The sequence below is a fragment of the Dendrobium catenatum genome, unplaced genomic scaffold, assembly GCF_001605985.2.
Source record: "Dendrobium catenatum unplaced genomic scaffold, ASM160598v2 fragScaff_scaffold_1288, whole genome shotgun sequence".
Lineage (NCBI taxonomy): Eukaryota > Viridiplantae > Streptophyta > Magnoliopsida > Asparagales > Orchidaceae > Dendrobium > Dendrobium catenatum.
Window position 1 is genome coordinate 6,186 of NW_021319750.1, and position 16,667 is coordinate 22,852.

General features: G+C 32.2%; 1 protein-coding gene across 12 annotated transcripts; it reads left to right on the forward strand.

Moving 5' to 3' along the window:
- Nucleotides 1-1,439: 1,439 nt before the first annotated feature.
- Nucleotides 1,440-12,432, forward strand: LOC110092218 (molybdopterin synthase sulfur carrier subunit). 12 transcript variants are annotated; one of them, XM_028699437.1, is made up of 5 exons: nucleotides 1,440-1,651; nucleotides 2,461-2,571; nucleotides 10,537-10,768; nucleotides 11,493-11,605; nucleotides 11,787-12,432. In XM_028699437.1, exons 4-5 carry the CDS (start codon nucleotides 11,587-11,589, stop codon nucleotides 12,113-12,115), a joined length of 348 nt encoding a protein of 115 aa, XP_028555270.1. In that variant the 5' UTR covers nucleotides 1,440-1,651; nucleotides 2,461-2,571; nucleotides 10,537-10,768; nucleotides 11,493-11,586; the 3' UTR covers nucleotides 12,116-12,432. The 12 variants fall into 12 exon arrangements, with proteins under 12 accessions (XP_028555270.1, XP_020672329.1, XP_028555273.1 ...); XM_020816670.2 differs by having other exon boundaries at nucleotides 1,440-1,642; XM_028699440.1 differs by having other exon boundaries at nucleotides 1,440-1,642; nucleotides 11,850-12,379.
- Nucleotides 12,433-16,667: the final 4,235 nt, after the last annotated feature.

Genomic DNA, 16,667 nt, shown 5'->3' on the forward strand with positions numbered 1-16,667 from the left:
TTAGGATTATTGTGTTCAGGTCGGTTAAGAAACGGAAAGCAGTACCGAGCAAATACCTAGCTGTACCGAGCATATACTAAGCGGTATTGAGTATGTATGTACCTAATAGTATCGAGCATATACTGAGCGGTAACGAGCATGTATTGAGCGGTATTGAGCATATATTTGAGGCGTACGCCTCTGCCAGAATTGCGCAATTGCGCCTCTGAGGTGCGCCTCAGTCTAAGTGAGACGTACGCCTCTGCCAGGAGAGGAATTGCGTAAGCCTTGAGACGGTTTTGGGTCAAATTGCGCAGAGGTGCGCCTTGAGGCGCGCCTCTTATTGCACAATTTAGAAGTCTTTCTTTAGTTTGTGCTTTTCTAACTAATGTTATGTCCTTGTAAATATTTGTTTGCTACGGTCTGCTTTTCAGATATATTTCTTTTTAATTTATCCTTTAAAATTAACAATATTGATACTTTAGTATTTGCTTTTCTTTTATTCACAGTAAAGTTGCTGATTGTGCTTGTTTTGAGATCTGATGCCTATGTTAACTATGATCTCGTTTGTGATGATTTTCTTATTATTTTTTAAGATAATTTTTTAATATTTTTATATTAAAAAATTTCCTTAAAGAGCAACAACAAAGCCGTCCCAAACAAATCCTAAAGATTCATTTGGATTGGCTTTATCTGTAAAATTATTCTCCGAGAAAGTCTGTTTTTAAAGCAAATGTGAATGATCTAAATTTTTTGGTTATTTTCTTATTCAAGAACTGATGAGCTGATAATTCATCCATGTGGAATTTCCCTTGCATCATTTTTTCGTTAGAGTATTCAGTAAACCTTGTGAATTTAGATTTAATAAATTTTGTGAGGGTTATATTTTGAAAATTTTAAACATGATAGATATTAAATTTTATTTAGTTTAGGGTTTCTGTATTTAATGATTATTATGAATTTGAGATTTTGTTATATTTATTTGGTCTATATAATTTCAAATTAGAATAATTAAATATAATTAGTTCTAGATATTATTTCAGTTAATAATTAATTAGTAATTTATTAGGCTAATTAGCTAATTGTATATAATAATTTTCATTCAGTCAAACTAAATTAAAAATAATATTAATTTGTTTACGTTACTAACTTTATAATAACTTAATATAATTATTTAGCCAAATTTAAAATTTAAATTAACATTCTCGCTGTTCAAAAAAAAAATACAAGCATAATATACATCTCAAATTATAATTAATAAATTTTAAAATTAATTAAATAAAATAATTTAATTTAATTTAAATAAATATTGACTAATATTAAATTATCTTAACTAATTTAATTAACATGTCCTGTTTAATTGACATCATTATTAATTAATAAAAAATGCATCAAAATTTTTATTAAAAAAATTAAATTGCAAATTAAAGAATAATATAATTACTGCTAGACGCCAACAACCTAAACCCTCGCCTTTCTCTTCGCCCGTAATCCAACACCAGTAACCCTCGACGGCAAAGAAGCGATGGAGTAGCGACGGGAGTTGGCTGGAGAAGCCATCGAAAGGGCTGGAGGCGTGTGAAGGAGGATAGGAGTTTGCGAGTCGCTGTGGATTGTGGCTAAAACTGGCGAATGCCCGGATTTAGTAAACTTGGGATTAAAGGTAAAGCGGGTGAGAAACGGGATTAGATTTTCTTAAAGGATTTGAGTTCCTCTTCTTCTTCTTTTTTTTAATACTTTTCGGCAATATTTGAGTTACATTTTGCTTAAGATCTGCTCAAAACCTGCCGCCAAACAGCCTTAAATCATCGGGATCAAGTATGATTTAATTAATCTCGTTGCAGTTGTGGGACATATTTTAATTTCGTCATCAATAATTATTATTAAAGACTTATGTGAGCCGAGATATTTAAATACTGAAATAAACAGTTATACAGTTGATCATAATTTAACTGGATATAATCTCTGTCAGGATTTAAGAAATCCGGATTTACTAAATCCTACTTGCAGACAAACAACCACCGAGTGTTGCTTCTCCTTTAGACAAAATTAGTTTGCTAGTTACTGTTGTAACACGATTGTTAGTTTGCTGTTGTTCTTTCGAACTTCCATTTTTATTACTGCTATTATTTTCCTTGTTCGTTTTGATGTCATTAAGTAAATCCAGAATTAGTAAAGCATGAAAGTTTTAAAATCTTTTTGCATCACAACTGTTAAATTTTGCCATGGCCTTATTTACTATTTGGTTATTTGTTTCAATATTCAAGATACATGATTGGTTAAATCCTTTAAATGTTGGCATCTAAGAAAACCTGGATTTAATCAATAATAGGGCTAAAATAAGATTTATTTAAACAATATGATTTACAGTCTCCAAAATTCTATATTATAGGATATAAGCTATATTCAGCTTAAATCCTACCTAAGATACGATACCAAACAACATGTTGTATTTGCTTTGATGGCTTGTTATAATTATAGGTCATCAAATGTTAGTGCAATTCGAGAGTTCTCATTTGCATTGCAGCAAAGTGATACCCTACAATGAAGCAATTTCATGGCTAAATGGATATAAAGGCTAAGAACTTTCAGGTATTGTTGATTTATTTTGATAAGGTGTAAGTTTTTTCTTTTTGAGAAAATTTGAGTGTTAGGATTTTAGTTCAGAACATCAGTAATAACTATCAAAAATTTTATCATATAAGTTAGACACCCACATGATGAAAGGGAAGGTGGGATTGGTGATAGTACCTTCATTTATGTAGATGGACGTGTTAAACCCTTTCTATCAATATTCTCTATCATATATTGATAAGTGCTTTAACAAATATCATAGAAAGAAAAATGCAAACATATACGATTAGTTGTTTGAGTATCTAAATGAAAAGGTTGAGTTTATGTTATCAAAGTGCCTTCAAATTAGGATCAAAGAGTTTTGGTGTTATTAGAATCGTATAGGAGCAATCAACCATTGTATAGGAGACCTTTTATTCCTAAAATTAATTTTAAAATTTTTGAACTTTTCTTATTTGAACTTCGAAAATTGTTATTCACATAAAATCTTATTAGGGATTAAGGAAAAATTTCAAAACCATATTAGCTTACTTTATAATGTTATTGTACCTTGTATATATGTTATTGGATTGGTTATTTTTCTTATTAGTTTTATCAACATTTTCATTTTATTTTTTGTTTAAAATTTGAATGATAGGGATGTAAGCAAGTTTATGAACCAACATGAATTTTATACTAGTTATTTTTTATATAGGCTCTATAAGATCTTTATACTAGCTTAGGTTGTAAGGCAAGTATTCCTTTCTTTTTAAAAAAAAATGGATAAATAAAATTATCAACAAGCTTATTAACAACATATGATAATTCAATAGATGGCTAACTTACAACAACAGATGGAAGTAATATCTAATACTTTGGCTACACTAAATCTAAACAATGCTAATACCCAAAACAATGAAAATGAAGATGAAGCATCACAAAATGAAAATAGAAATAATAGAGTGGGATCACGAGATTAAAATCAACGTCAATGAATTTGAAGGTAAATTATAGTCTGAACAGTTTCTTGAATACATAGAGAAAGTGGATCTTTTTTTTCAATGAAAAGAAATCTCCGAAAATAAAAAAGTTAGGTTTGTTACTTTAAAACTTATTGATCATGCGTTAACTTGGTGGAAAAATCTTCAAAATAATAGAGTAAGGAGAGGTAAAAAAATTCAAAACTGAGATAGAATGAAAGAAAAAAATGTGGGAAAAATTTTCACCTTCTGACCATGCTCCAACCTTATTCCAAGAATACAATAATCTTCACCAAGGAACCCGACTCATAGAAGAGTGCATTGAAGAATTTTCTAAACAACAATCCAGAAATGATTTAAATGAAACTAAAGAACGAATGATAACTCATTACATTAATTGACTAAAGTGGTCAATCAAAGATCAACTAAACCTTCATCATGTAATCAAACTCGATGAGGCCTATCGCATGCTTTGAAAATTGAAAAACAACAACAACGAAACAACAGTAAAATTTTTTATTCAACCAAACCTAAGCAATCTCTAGGAAGTAAAGCTCAAAATTCACAATGAGTCATTGGGTCAATCTCATCAAATCCAAATCCACAAACAAAATGAATAGGGAAAATAGTTAATGTGAGCAAATTCAATTGGACCCTGCTATAAGTGTGGCTTGTATGGTCACCTATCAGCAGCCTGCAGAAAAAATAACCCCCCTAAAATCAATTACATTGAACAAGAGCATAACCTTGAAAATTCAGAAGATGATGAGTCTGAACAAGAAAATGCGGAAGAGTCGGAACCAATTAATGTTAAAGGTGAGCAAGGGGATCATTACTTAGTTATTCATTGAGTCTTGAATTCCAAACTGATGCCGGAGATAAATTGCTTTGATGAAACATCTTTCAAACCACTTGTACTGTAGGAGGAAAATTATATACCCTCATGATTGATAGTGGTAGCTCAGGAAATTTTGTGTCGCAACTCATGGTGGATAAACTTAAATTAAAATTAAAACCCCTTGCCAAGACTTACAAGATATCATGGTTTAAGGAAGGAGAGATACCAATCACCCAACAAATGCCTTGTCAACCTCACAATCAGAAAATTTTATAAAGGCCAAGTATTATGTGACATCATGCCACTCGAAGTATGTCATATTTTATTAGGTCAACTTTGGCAATATGATCATAAGATTATTCACAATGGTGAGAAAAATGCTTACAACCTAACCCAAGACAACAAAGAGTTTATCCCCAAAAGAATATTTCTAATCCTCCCACTAAAGCTGTCCAAACAACCTCAAATTAACCCACTCCCAAATTGTTTCTCAATACAAATGAACTCAAACACTCTAAAGTAATCTATTTTTTGGTAGGTGAAGAGATTGATGTAAAAAAATGCTTTTATTCAACTCTTTTGGACATGAAAAAGCTTGGAAATTAGCATAGAAGTAATACACAATAATTGTATATATTTCTTTTTTGTTGTTGCATGTTGCTTCTCTTGGCTATTGCTTACTCTACTATTTGATTATATAGCTTTTTTTTGCAAGATGCTTTCATTTATGAGTAAATTCAAGCACTCATCTTTAACATTACCCTTGCAGCAATTAATGACAGCTCTTTATCTTTCTAGGAAGCACTCGTGCTTGAAATCACTAAGTTTATTATTCTATTCTTTTAAATAAGCTTATTTGGATTTACAAGCATATCGTGTACTTCTATACAAGTGTACCTAAGATCTTATATTATTAATGGTTTCGCTGTTTTCGATTGTATTAGTGATTTTAGTTTGAATTTATGAACATTTTTTTTTAGAATACTTATTATATGCAAATGCATTTTTCCACTTTGTGAGCCATTTAAAAAAGAAAGCTCTTAATCTTTTATGTTTTTCTAATTGTGTATAATCTTAGCTTGTTAAATCTTGGCCTTTTTACAGGAATCTCTCTTGAACTGTAGAATATTCATCTGTGTTCAATAGTCTTTTTAAATCACTGCAAAAAAAAAAAAGTTTATTGCTTGTGAATATTATATGATCTAGCTTAATGTGCTCATTATTGCAGTATTTTTTATTGCGAATATCTTATCATTGCTTTCCAGATTTGCAAGAAAGCATTACCACCATTCTCCTCGTACTGGAGTAATTTGTTATGTGACCTATGAGAAAGTGGTAAAAATAATTTTTGGGGGGTCCTTTTAGTCTTAAACTATTTAAAATGTTCAATTTAGTCCATTGAATCCTCAAAGATGATCTAAAATAGTTTAAAAGTTAGAATTATTGTGTAGTTTGATGTAAATTTCATGCAAAGTCACATTTTATGTCTTTTTTGTGAACTTTGTATGAAATTTTTGTCAAATTAAATTATGATTGTAACTTTGAGGTTAATTTGGATCTTATTTGAGGAACTAATGAACTAAATTTGGCACTTAAAATAGTCTGGGATTAAAATGGCCGCTTATAAATGTCCATGAAAGATTTTTTCCTTTTTCTCCATAATATGTGGACCTTTGGGATTCTTTTTGGAGGATTGAAGCAATAGAAAACCCTCCATACCTGATTTCTTTGATGGATTGTCTTTGAAGGTTGAATCTTGCCCATTTCTACCTTTAAAAAAAAGTATAAATAGTAAGGGCTACAGAATCTCATAATTGTCACCTAGGGCATTCTATGATGAAATAGAAGGGTATTTAAATTGATATGCTTGAAATGCCTTATTGAAGGCATCTTTATTGAAAATAATATGTGAGATTTTATCTTACATGTTTGAAAAACTGGCCTCCATTCGTTGTGCTTTTTCTTTGAGAGAGTTTTAACGGATTTAAGTTCCGGGATAAATTTTGGGAAGACAAATGAGTTTGTAGATAAGACACTACTTAGAGATTTTGCCCTTATTTCGCGAGGACTTTATAATCTGAGTTATGGTTGCCTATAGGCGCAAGCCCCTATAGTTAATTACCCCTCCAGATAACGAGAGAGAACTTTCGATTAAAGCTAGTCATCAATCGGATACATAGTATCTAGCATATAATAGTAGCATGGGCCTTGGGTATTTGGAAATGTTTGATATTTAAAATTGGGAATTTCACCATCTTACGCTTAAAACGGATGATGAGTAAATGGATGATGAACCCGATCAAGATCCCATGGTTCCGTCATCCTGGATTCCGGGGCCATCGTGGTCCCTGATCTACTTAGTCAGAGGAGGTAGTCGACCCAACCTGACAGAAGTATTCTTGTCGGCAACTATGGGTTGCTTCGTCCAAGGGTACCTTGTAGACTTGGGTTGAATGTTTGTCTAAGGGGACAAATTTGAATCTATCTTAGCTAACATATGGCTTTGTGCCTTATCAATCATATCATATTAATTAATATCACAAGGATTTAATGTCACTAAGGAGCGTATTGGCTCTGGTCATAATCAATGTCCCGTGGTGCCATTTGGCGGCAAAACCACTCGGTTTAGAGGTCCCCGTGTCATATATGTTTATCCTGCGGTGCTATTTGGCGACAAAACTGTCATTCAGAGGACATGTATCACATCCTTATTAGTAGGAGATTGTTTGAGAATGAATCCTAGTTAGACCTGTCAATTTCGGGTCATAGGTCGGGTTCGGGTCGAACCCGGAACTGACTTGGCACTATTCGGGTTTGGGTCAACACGAAAACGAACGGGTCAATTTTTTGGACCCGACCCGCTTCGGGTTCGGGTAAACTCAACCCGACCCGCTTCGGGTTGATTTTTTTGAGTTTCGAAAGGTTGGAGTGGCGGAAGGGTGCAGCAGCGGCAGGCTGGTAGGGTACAGCAGTGGTGGTGCCGGCGAGGCAGCGACGTGACTCAAGTTAGAACGTGGCACGTGAGGACGAGCAACGGTGACGCGACGCGAGGGCAGGGCGGTGCAGTAGGGCAGCGGGGTAGCTGGAGTGGGGCAGCTGGGTTTCCGGGTCAGTTCGGGCCATTCCCAGGTTCCCGGGTCAACCCGAACCCGACCCGGTTTTGCAAACGGGTTCAGGACCCGAACCTGACCCGCTTCGGGTTCGGGTCAACCCAAAATCGAAATTTTCGGGTCGGGTCCAATGTTGACATGTCTATTCCTAGTGATATTTTTGACTGTGCATTAGTTCTATGTAAGCTGAAGTAAATTTTAATATCCACCTCGGCAAACTGTTGTGAATGGTTGATGGAATTTATTTTAAGTTATAATGGATTATTTCAATTTTAAATATTTGAATTTTTTTAGATTTTCTGGATTTTTAGATTTTCGGGTTTTGGGAGGCATTTGAAGTTTTAGAATTGAGATATACGTTCAACACGACTCTTATCGGGGTGACTAGGGGTCATTTCCATTTGTTGATTGAACCCTGTCGAATTTGTTAGGGGTGTCAATTTCGGGTCACGGGTCGGGTTCGGGTGGAACCCGGAACTGACCCGGGTTCAAACGGGTCAAACTCCGGGTCGGGTTTTCGTGTCGTGTCAAATATTGACACCCCTAGAATTTTTCTAGCGGTCGACAGAGGATCGTATCATCTAGGCTTTGAACCTTGAACGTATAAAATTTCTTTTTTCATGGGCCTTGAAGGCCTTATATGAACGTATAAAATAGATATTCCGGTCAACATCCTGACCGTATATTTGTTTGATAATTCGAGCCGTGTCGACTCATATCTATTCATATAGAAGGATCGGTCTCGAACTGCGTTCATTTATTGACCCACGCAGCATTTTTAGACGTCACATGTGTATCCAAGACACGTTCGTCGAGGCCCATGCGGGTATTTGGGATCATTTTATAATTATTTACTGAACATTGTCGACTCCTACCTACCTACTTAGAATGATCAGATTCAAATTTATTGACTCGCACAGCATCCCCAGATGTCATGTGTGTACCCATAACACGCTTGTCTTGACCCATGCGGTTGTTTTGGTGCATTTTATAATTATTTTTTGAACCTTGTCGAGTCCTATTTAGCATCTTAGGAGGATTGGGTTCAGATTTATTGACCCGCGCAGCATCCCCAGACGTCTTATGTGTTCCCATAGCACGCTTGTCGGGGCCCATGCAGGTTTTATGATTGCACTTATCCCTTTTGTGTACCTATGTGTATACAAACTATGGTGCATGTGCGGGAGCATTTTGGAAATCTGGAGAATGTACTACGACAGCCTGTGGAAACTTGAATTTGTCAGTCTCTTAACCTTTGCCTGTAGATAATGTGTTATGTGTACGGCGAGTTTCCTACATTGAGTCATAGGAATGTGTATTTGCTATAATCCTTTTGAATTTTGCTCGTATATGACATCTAATGTATATGACGAGCCTCCTACCACAACTTGTAGGAGCTTGTATTTGCCATAGATATGTCCCCTTTATTTGTATAAAGGTTGGTGTATTTAACTGTTATCATATGCATGTCACATGTGAGGATGCCGTAATGGCTCATATGTACCTGGTATATGCATGTTGTTGGTATATTGTCCTTGGGCTACCATAGCTCGTAGGTACTTTTACATAATGAAGATATGTTGTCTCTATCCATGGATGATATGTCACATGTATGTACATGCATTCATAAAGGACTCATCACATTTGTGATGTATTCACCCCAATTGTTGGTAGATGGGAACTCCGCATGTATCACAAGACTTCTGCCACCCTCTCTTTAACTTGTAGGTTAGCTATTATATGCATGATGAGCTCCTACATTTGCCTGTAGGTATTTATATTCTCTACGGGCCTTTGGTTCTTGTTTGTAGATACTATATGCATTTGTATCCTCCTGTGATCTTCTGTACTCACAACACTTTAGTTGTTGTTATTCTCAGACAAACCACATCAATTGCCATAGTTTGTAGACATTCGCATTTGTCACATGTCGTTCTCCTTTGCTTGTGGGAACTTATGCATCTATTCGTAGATAACCTATTGTGGGTATATCTATGTTTGCGGATGAACTCATCACAATGTTCAAATTATTTAGGTGCTCTGCCATTAGAGTACTTTCCAACATCGTCATGCTGAATAACTTCTTCATCAAGAACACTTTGTTTGAAGCCGATGACTTCTCATATATCTTTGTCAGTGCGGCCATGAGAACGATTGTAGCCTTCCCATTTACAATGTTGAATGCAACATATAAGGAAAGTGAAAGTCGTATCAAACTTGGTTCAGTCTGACGTCAAGAACCTCCCACTCCTCCATAGTCATAGTATATGGATTCTTGATGATTCCTTCCAACGGTAAATATAAATTATTTTGGTACAACAAATCTTCAATTTGCATCCTCCAGAATGCGAAGTTTTAGCCATTGAACTTCTCAATCTTATACATTGCTTTGTCTGCCATTGCTTCCACTCAAACTGAACAACCTTGCTCTTGTACCAGTTGTTAGGGATGGAAGTAAAACACTGTAGTGAAACAAACATGAAAAAATAGAAAAGCAATGGAAAGTATAAGACACAAGGATTTACCGTGGAAAAACTCAAAATAGTGAAAAAATCATGGAGCCACATCACACCAAAAAATCCACTAAGAAAATTGGGAGAAAATTGGGAGAAATAAGTACTAATCTCTTTTCTCTCTCACTCTCTCTCTCTGTTTGCTTCTCTACACTTTTGCATTGTTCTCTTCCCACTTCTAGTCTTGTAATTAGATTTAGATATCTATGACTGTTAAATGCAAGATCAAAACCATCCATTCGGTTTGACATATTCAAAACAAGTGTCATCAATAATTTTATGATCACTTGATCGTCAAAGAAATGCAGTAAAAATTTTGTAACAAAATGTTTTCAATTGCATTGGAAGTTTAGAGATTGCTAAATGACTTGGGATAAAATATATGATTGTTGGTAATATATTACATGTATTAGATAATTTTGATTGTTGAAATATATAGTTGAAATTAAACTTTAAAATGACTTGTGTATTTTGTTTGATCAACTTTGTATTTTTTCACATACCAAATGATCATTGAAATTATTGAAATCTGATATGCATGTATATCTTGAATTTGAATATAGGCTTCTTCAGAAACTGTGAAGAATGACCTGCCTCATCGCACCATGTGTGTATCTTGAATTTGAATATAGGCTTCTTCAGAAACTGTGAAGAATAATGACCTGCCTCATCGCACCATGATCATGTCTAGCCTGTTGTAAATTAACAGTTATATGAGAGAAAATTAACTAAGGTTTGCTATGACATGCTTCAGGATCGCCATCTATATAGTGCATGAAGGAACATTTATTTAATGTAAGTAGCATTTTTATTGTTATTTGAAGGAATAAGCAAAATGATCCCTTTTATTTTTAGTGTACTATATTGTATTTCTGGATGGTTAGGCAAAGTTACCTCCTATCAGTAATGAACAAAAAGAAACAAGAAATAAAATATGTGAAAACTGTAGTTTCGTTTGGTTTACAAAGTTCAATAATGAAATTTGGCATTTCTTTATAATATTGATGAAGAAGAATCTAAAAAAAAAATCATATTTTTACAATTAACTTTTTTATATGTAGGGTTTGATATGTGGTGTGCTGTGACTTAACATGGAAAAATATATATTTGATGCGTAAATAGTGTGAATATTCTGTCAGCGATTTGAAGGATGTGATGGCACATATGGATGGGTGAAGAGAAAGGGAATGAAACCAATGTTTTGCCTTTTATATTTTAACTTATAGTTGAGACAACTTAAGGCCATGACTTCCAGATGTGAGATAAAGTAGAAAAATACAAGTCATCATAATTTTAATGTTTCTTTTGTTTCTTCTTGAATATTTTACAATGAATTAAGTTATATTAATTATTCCTATTTCTATACAATGGTTCATTATATACTTCTTTATGACATTCTATTTTTTATTGCTTCTTTTTGCTTTTTGAATTGTAGGTCTATTTCATTTTTTAATCATGCATGTATAAGTTTTGGAGGTATTCTTCCTTACTGTAGATTTCTTATTTATATGATTTATAGTTTATAAAAGGATAGAACAAAGCGCCATCCGCCTTCTGATCCTACTCATTGGCTTTCCTTTTCAACAAAAGCTGCGAGGATTGGGTCAGTGTTTATGGAGAAAGAAACGCAAGGTATAAATTTGTTTCTTTTGTGCTATATTTCTCTTACCTCGTCATCCTTTATTTTCCCTAGAGATTTTCTATAGAAAGTTGTTGCCTCCAGCTTTGTGACTAGCACACTTTATTAGAGTTTATCATTTTGAATTCAGAGATGCAGTTATTTTTATTTTCATCATAAAATGTCTGGTTCCAGATTTTTCTGCTGAGAATTGCCCTGGTGAATTTTTTGGGGAACATAATCTGGTTGGCGTTGCAGGGATGAATTCTGAACCTTCAGTCAAGATTGAGGTTTTGTTCTTTGCCAAAGCTCGGGAGATTACTGGGTTACCTGATATATCTCTGCAAGTGCCTCCTAGTAGTTCGGCTGGAGATTGTTTAAAAATTCTCTTAACCAAGTTTCCTAGGCTAGAGGAAATCTGCAACTCCATCGTTTTTGCACTTAATGAAGAATATGCTCCAGACTCTATTATTTTGAAGAATGGAGATGAGTTAGCAATCATTCCACCGATAAGCGGTGGCTAAGTAACTATGTTATTGTGTTTCCGGTGTCATTCAATACTAACTTTTGCATGATAGCGATTTGATTCTAATTCTTTGAGTTTCAAGTAAAAGTATGATGATGTTATTTTTCTCGAATAAAAACTTACAACATGTATTAATAGCTGTTAATCGAAAAAGGATATTTTGGAAATCTCATTTCCTCTCGTATGAGGTTTATCTTGAGCAGCAGAGCTTCTTGTACAAACTTGTATGTTTCTCTTGTGAAGAAAGATACCCTTTTCTTAAGCTTTGGGGAACTGATTATCCAGCTTCATATAAATTCATGTTATAACCTATTATTCCTATGTTTTTTTAATCCCTTAATTAAAGATCTAATTGTTTCAAGATAAGTAATTGCCGCTGGAAAGTTTCACAAGTTTTATTTTTTCACTTAATTTTGTGATTTTTTTTGTCTGATATTTTCCATCGCATGCTGTTTTTATATTCCAGCACTAAGTTGCCTATTTGAATTGCATAATTATATAATAGATTGTTGATTAATTTTCGTTTTAATTTTGGATAAGTCATCACTGGGTACTTCTGCATTGAGTAGCTGAATCAAATATGCAATTAAAATGCATGGCTTCCTTTTTCTTCCCAATCATACATTGCAACTACAGCCATTGGGTTACTTACTGACTTTTTCCCGTCAATTTGTTGTTGTTCCTTATAATATAACACCACCAACAACAAATAACAACATCTAGTTTTTATCCCACTTTGGAGTTGGTTTTTTTTTTTTTTTTTTTGTCTTTTTAAGAGTTAAATTCTCATTTAAATCTAATAAAAAATATGTAATTTTAAATATTTTTTATGAAGTTTTTTTAGATATTTCTGTATCTTTCTTAAAATATGTCAAATTCAATACATTCATTCTCATAACTGGGTCATTATTCTCTTAACCAGGCCATTGGAAAGCCGACATTTGATGTGACCAAACCATCTAAAGTGACTAATCTTATATGTTAGTGCGGATTGGAACTACTCCAACCTTTTTCTCGTATCTGTTTGTTTTGTTTTGCATTATGTTTGTAAGAGTAGAGTTTTTCATCCATTTGAGCATTTTCATTTCTGCAATACTTAATATTTTATGTCTCTCTTTTCATTACTAACATTCTGTAATATAAAGCCTTGTAATATAACACCAAGTGGCTAATATATAGTTCGTTCTCTATACTTCTAACTAATTAGATCACATTACTAACCGAACTAACTAGAACTCTGAAGGTCGCTTAATGGTGTTTGTCTCAATATTTAGGGAAGCATTTTAACAAAATGAGTGCTTTTGAATTAAATTAGGCTTTAGCTCCTTTATAAGATGTTGATGCATATATTTTCTCCCATTCTTTGCCTTTTATTCTTGGAAAATATTATTGGTTGGTCAACTGTACTGATAAGCTAATGATCCAATTTCACGATTGTAAAATTCACTTCGCCTTTTGTATGAATTTGTGGAAGGGAATAAAAAAAATTGTAAAGGTAATACGGAAGGGTTTTAGATTTCATTTGCGATATTTTTTAATTATTTTTTAATATAAATTTTTTTTAAAGTAATGAAAAAGTAGAGGTTAAATAAAATTTATTATTATAATTTGAAAAATAAAATAATAAGAAAGGTGTATCAAACAAAGTCTTATTTTTTTTCAATCCATAAAAAGCCAAACTGGAATAATAAATTGTTTCATTTTGTAGATGCTCTTATTTCTCTCTCTCCCTCTCCTTTGGAGATCTTTGGCATAAATAGCCCTTATGTCTTTCGTGAACAACTTAGTTCTCTGAAATTGTGCTATCTTGTCAGATGAAAATTATGGTGAATTTGTCTTATGTTGGCATATTAATTAAGGCTCTAGAAAGTTTGGCTACTCCAAAAATTTAAGCAGTACTCTTTCGAAACTTTCACCATATTTTATGAACCCTTCATATTCAATGATTTTGGAATAAATAAGATTGTCTTGTCCTTATGCTCTTTGATAACAAAAACATCCTAAAACATGTTCAAGTTATACTTAATCCCCTGCTCAACATTATGATAAATGAGATGATGTTCACCATTGAATTTTACATCCATTAATACTAAGGCTTCATTTGATATAATTTTAGACCATTTTTTCTCTTACTTTTAATAGATTTTTATACTAAAAAGTATTTTTTTAAAAGCAATAAAAAAAGTCGTTCCAAACGAAGTCTAAATCAAGCCTTAAAAAGTTAAGATGTCAATAACCTTCAAAAGGAGAGGAAGGTGAATATCAAGCTAAAGCTGATCTTAAAGAAGCAAGGTTATTTAACAAAATACTAGTTCATAAATCAAGACTAAAAAAGTTCAGATATCAACAACCTTTAGGAGAAAAGGAAGGTGAATACCTATAATACCCATCAATTGGAAATTCAGGTAATTAAGATTAATTAAGTTAAGTGTCAACCTGAAGTTGATTTAATGTGTAATTAGAAGTTTTATGATGTGTTTTGGGCATGAATAAACCATGGTTTGGGTTTGGAAAGTGAATCCCCAAAGTTTTGAAAATTTAGGGTTTAGGCATTGTGCCGTACAAACTTGTACATAGTGTGTATAATCTTATATATAATGTGTATAATGCTTGTTCACAATATGTATAATGTTTGTATACAATGTTTACAATGCTTTTACACATTATATACTAAGCATTGTACACATTGTGTATAAGTTTGTACCCCTTGTGTATAAGTATGTACACATTGTGTACATGCATTATACACATTACATATAAGATTGTATAAATTGTATACAAGTTTGTACACAATGTGTACAAGCATTGTACACACTATATACAAGTATTATACACACTGTGTAAGAATATTATATAAATAGTGTATAATAATTTTACATATTATATATAAGTTTGTAAATTGTGTACAAGTTTGAACAATATAAACAAACTTATACACAGTTAGTATAATGCTTGAACATATTGTGTACAAACTTATACACAGTATGTACAAACTTCTACATACTATGTATAACTTGTACATACAAACTTATACATAGTATGTATAAATTTATACACAATATGTATAATACTTATACTTAGTGTGTACAAACTTGTACATTATGTGTATAATGCTTTAGGATATAATACATAATATATACAATTTTTTACAGAGTGTATAAATTTATATATACTTGTACATAATATATCTTATACATAGTATATATATATTTGTACACAGTGTAATTGAACTTATATATAGTGTGTACAATGCTTGTATACAGTATATACAAACTTATATAAAGTGTGTATAATACTTATACATAATATGTACGATGCTTGTACATAATGTATATAAACATATACATAATGTTTACAAATTTATACACAGTATGTATAATGCTTGTACACATTGCATATAAACTTGTACACAGTGCATATAATATTTTTATACATTATGTACAAATTTATACACATTATATACAAATTTATACACAGTGTGTATAATGCTTGTACAAAATGTGTATAATACTGATACATAAGGTGTATAAGCTTATATAAAGTTTGTACAAATTTGTACACTGAATGTATAATGCTTATAAATAGTTTATACAAACTTGTACGTAATGTATATATTACTTGTACATAGTGTGTGCAAACTTGTATAAAGTATGTTCAATACTTGTACAAAGTTTATATAATAGTTATATGCAATATATACAAATTTATACTTAGTGTATATCATACTTATTTATAGTGTTTAAAAATTTATACATAATTTATATAAATTTATACACATTGTGTATAATACTTATACATAATGTATATAATGCTTGTACATAATGTGTACAATGTTATCACACAGTGTGTATAATACTGACATATAGTATGTTCAAATTTGTATATAGTTTACATAAATTTGTACACAATATGTATAATACTTATACAGAGTGTGCACAAACTTATACACAATGTATAAAAACTTATATAAAATGTGTGCAAATTTATACGTAGTGTGTATAATATTTGTACCCTATATGTATAAACTCGTATATTGTATACAAACTTATACACATTGTGTACAAATTTGTACACGGTGTGTATAATACTTGTTCATAGTATATACAATGCTTATATATATTATGTACAAATTTATACACAATGCGTATAATGCATATACACATAGTGTACAAATATATACATAATATGTTCAAACTTGTAGACAGTGTGCAATAACTTATACACAGTGTGTAAAATTCTTGTACATAGTGAGTACAAACTTTTACAGTGTAAACGATCTTGTACACGGTGTGTATAATACTTATATATAGTATGTACAAATTTGAACACAGTGTGTATAACGCTATATACAATGTGTATAAATTTATACACAGTATATATTAATTTATATATAATGTGTATAAACTTATACATAATATATACAAATTTATATATAGTATGTATAATACTTGTACTCAGTATGTATAAACTTAAATATATTGTGTACAATATTTTTTTACAGTATGTTCAAACTTGTACATATTTGTATATAATATATACAAACTTATACA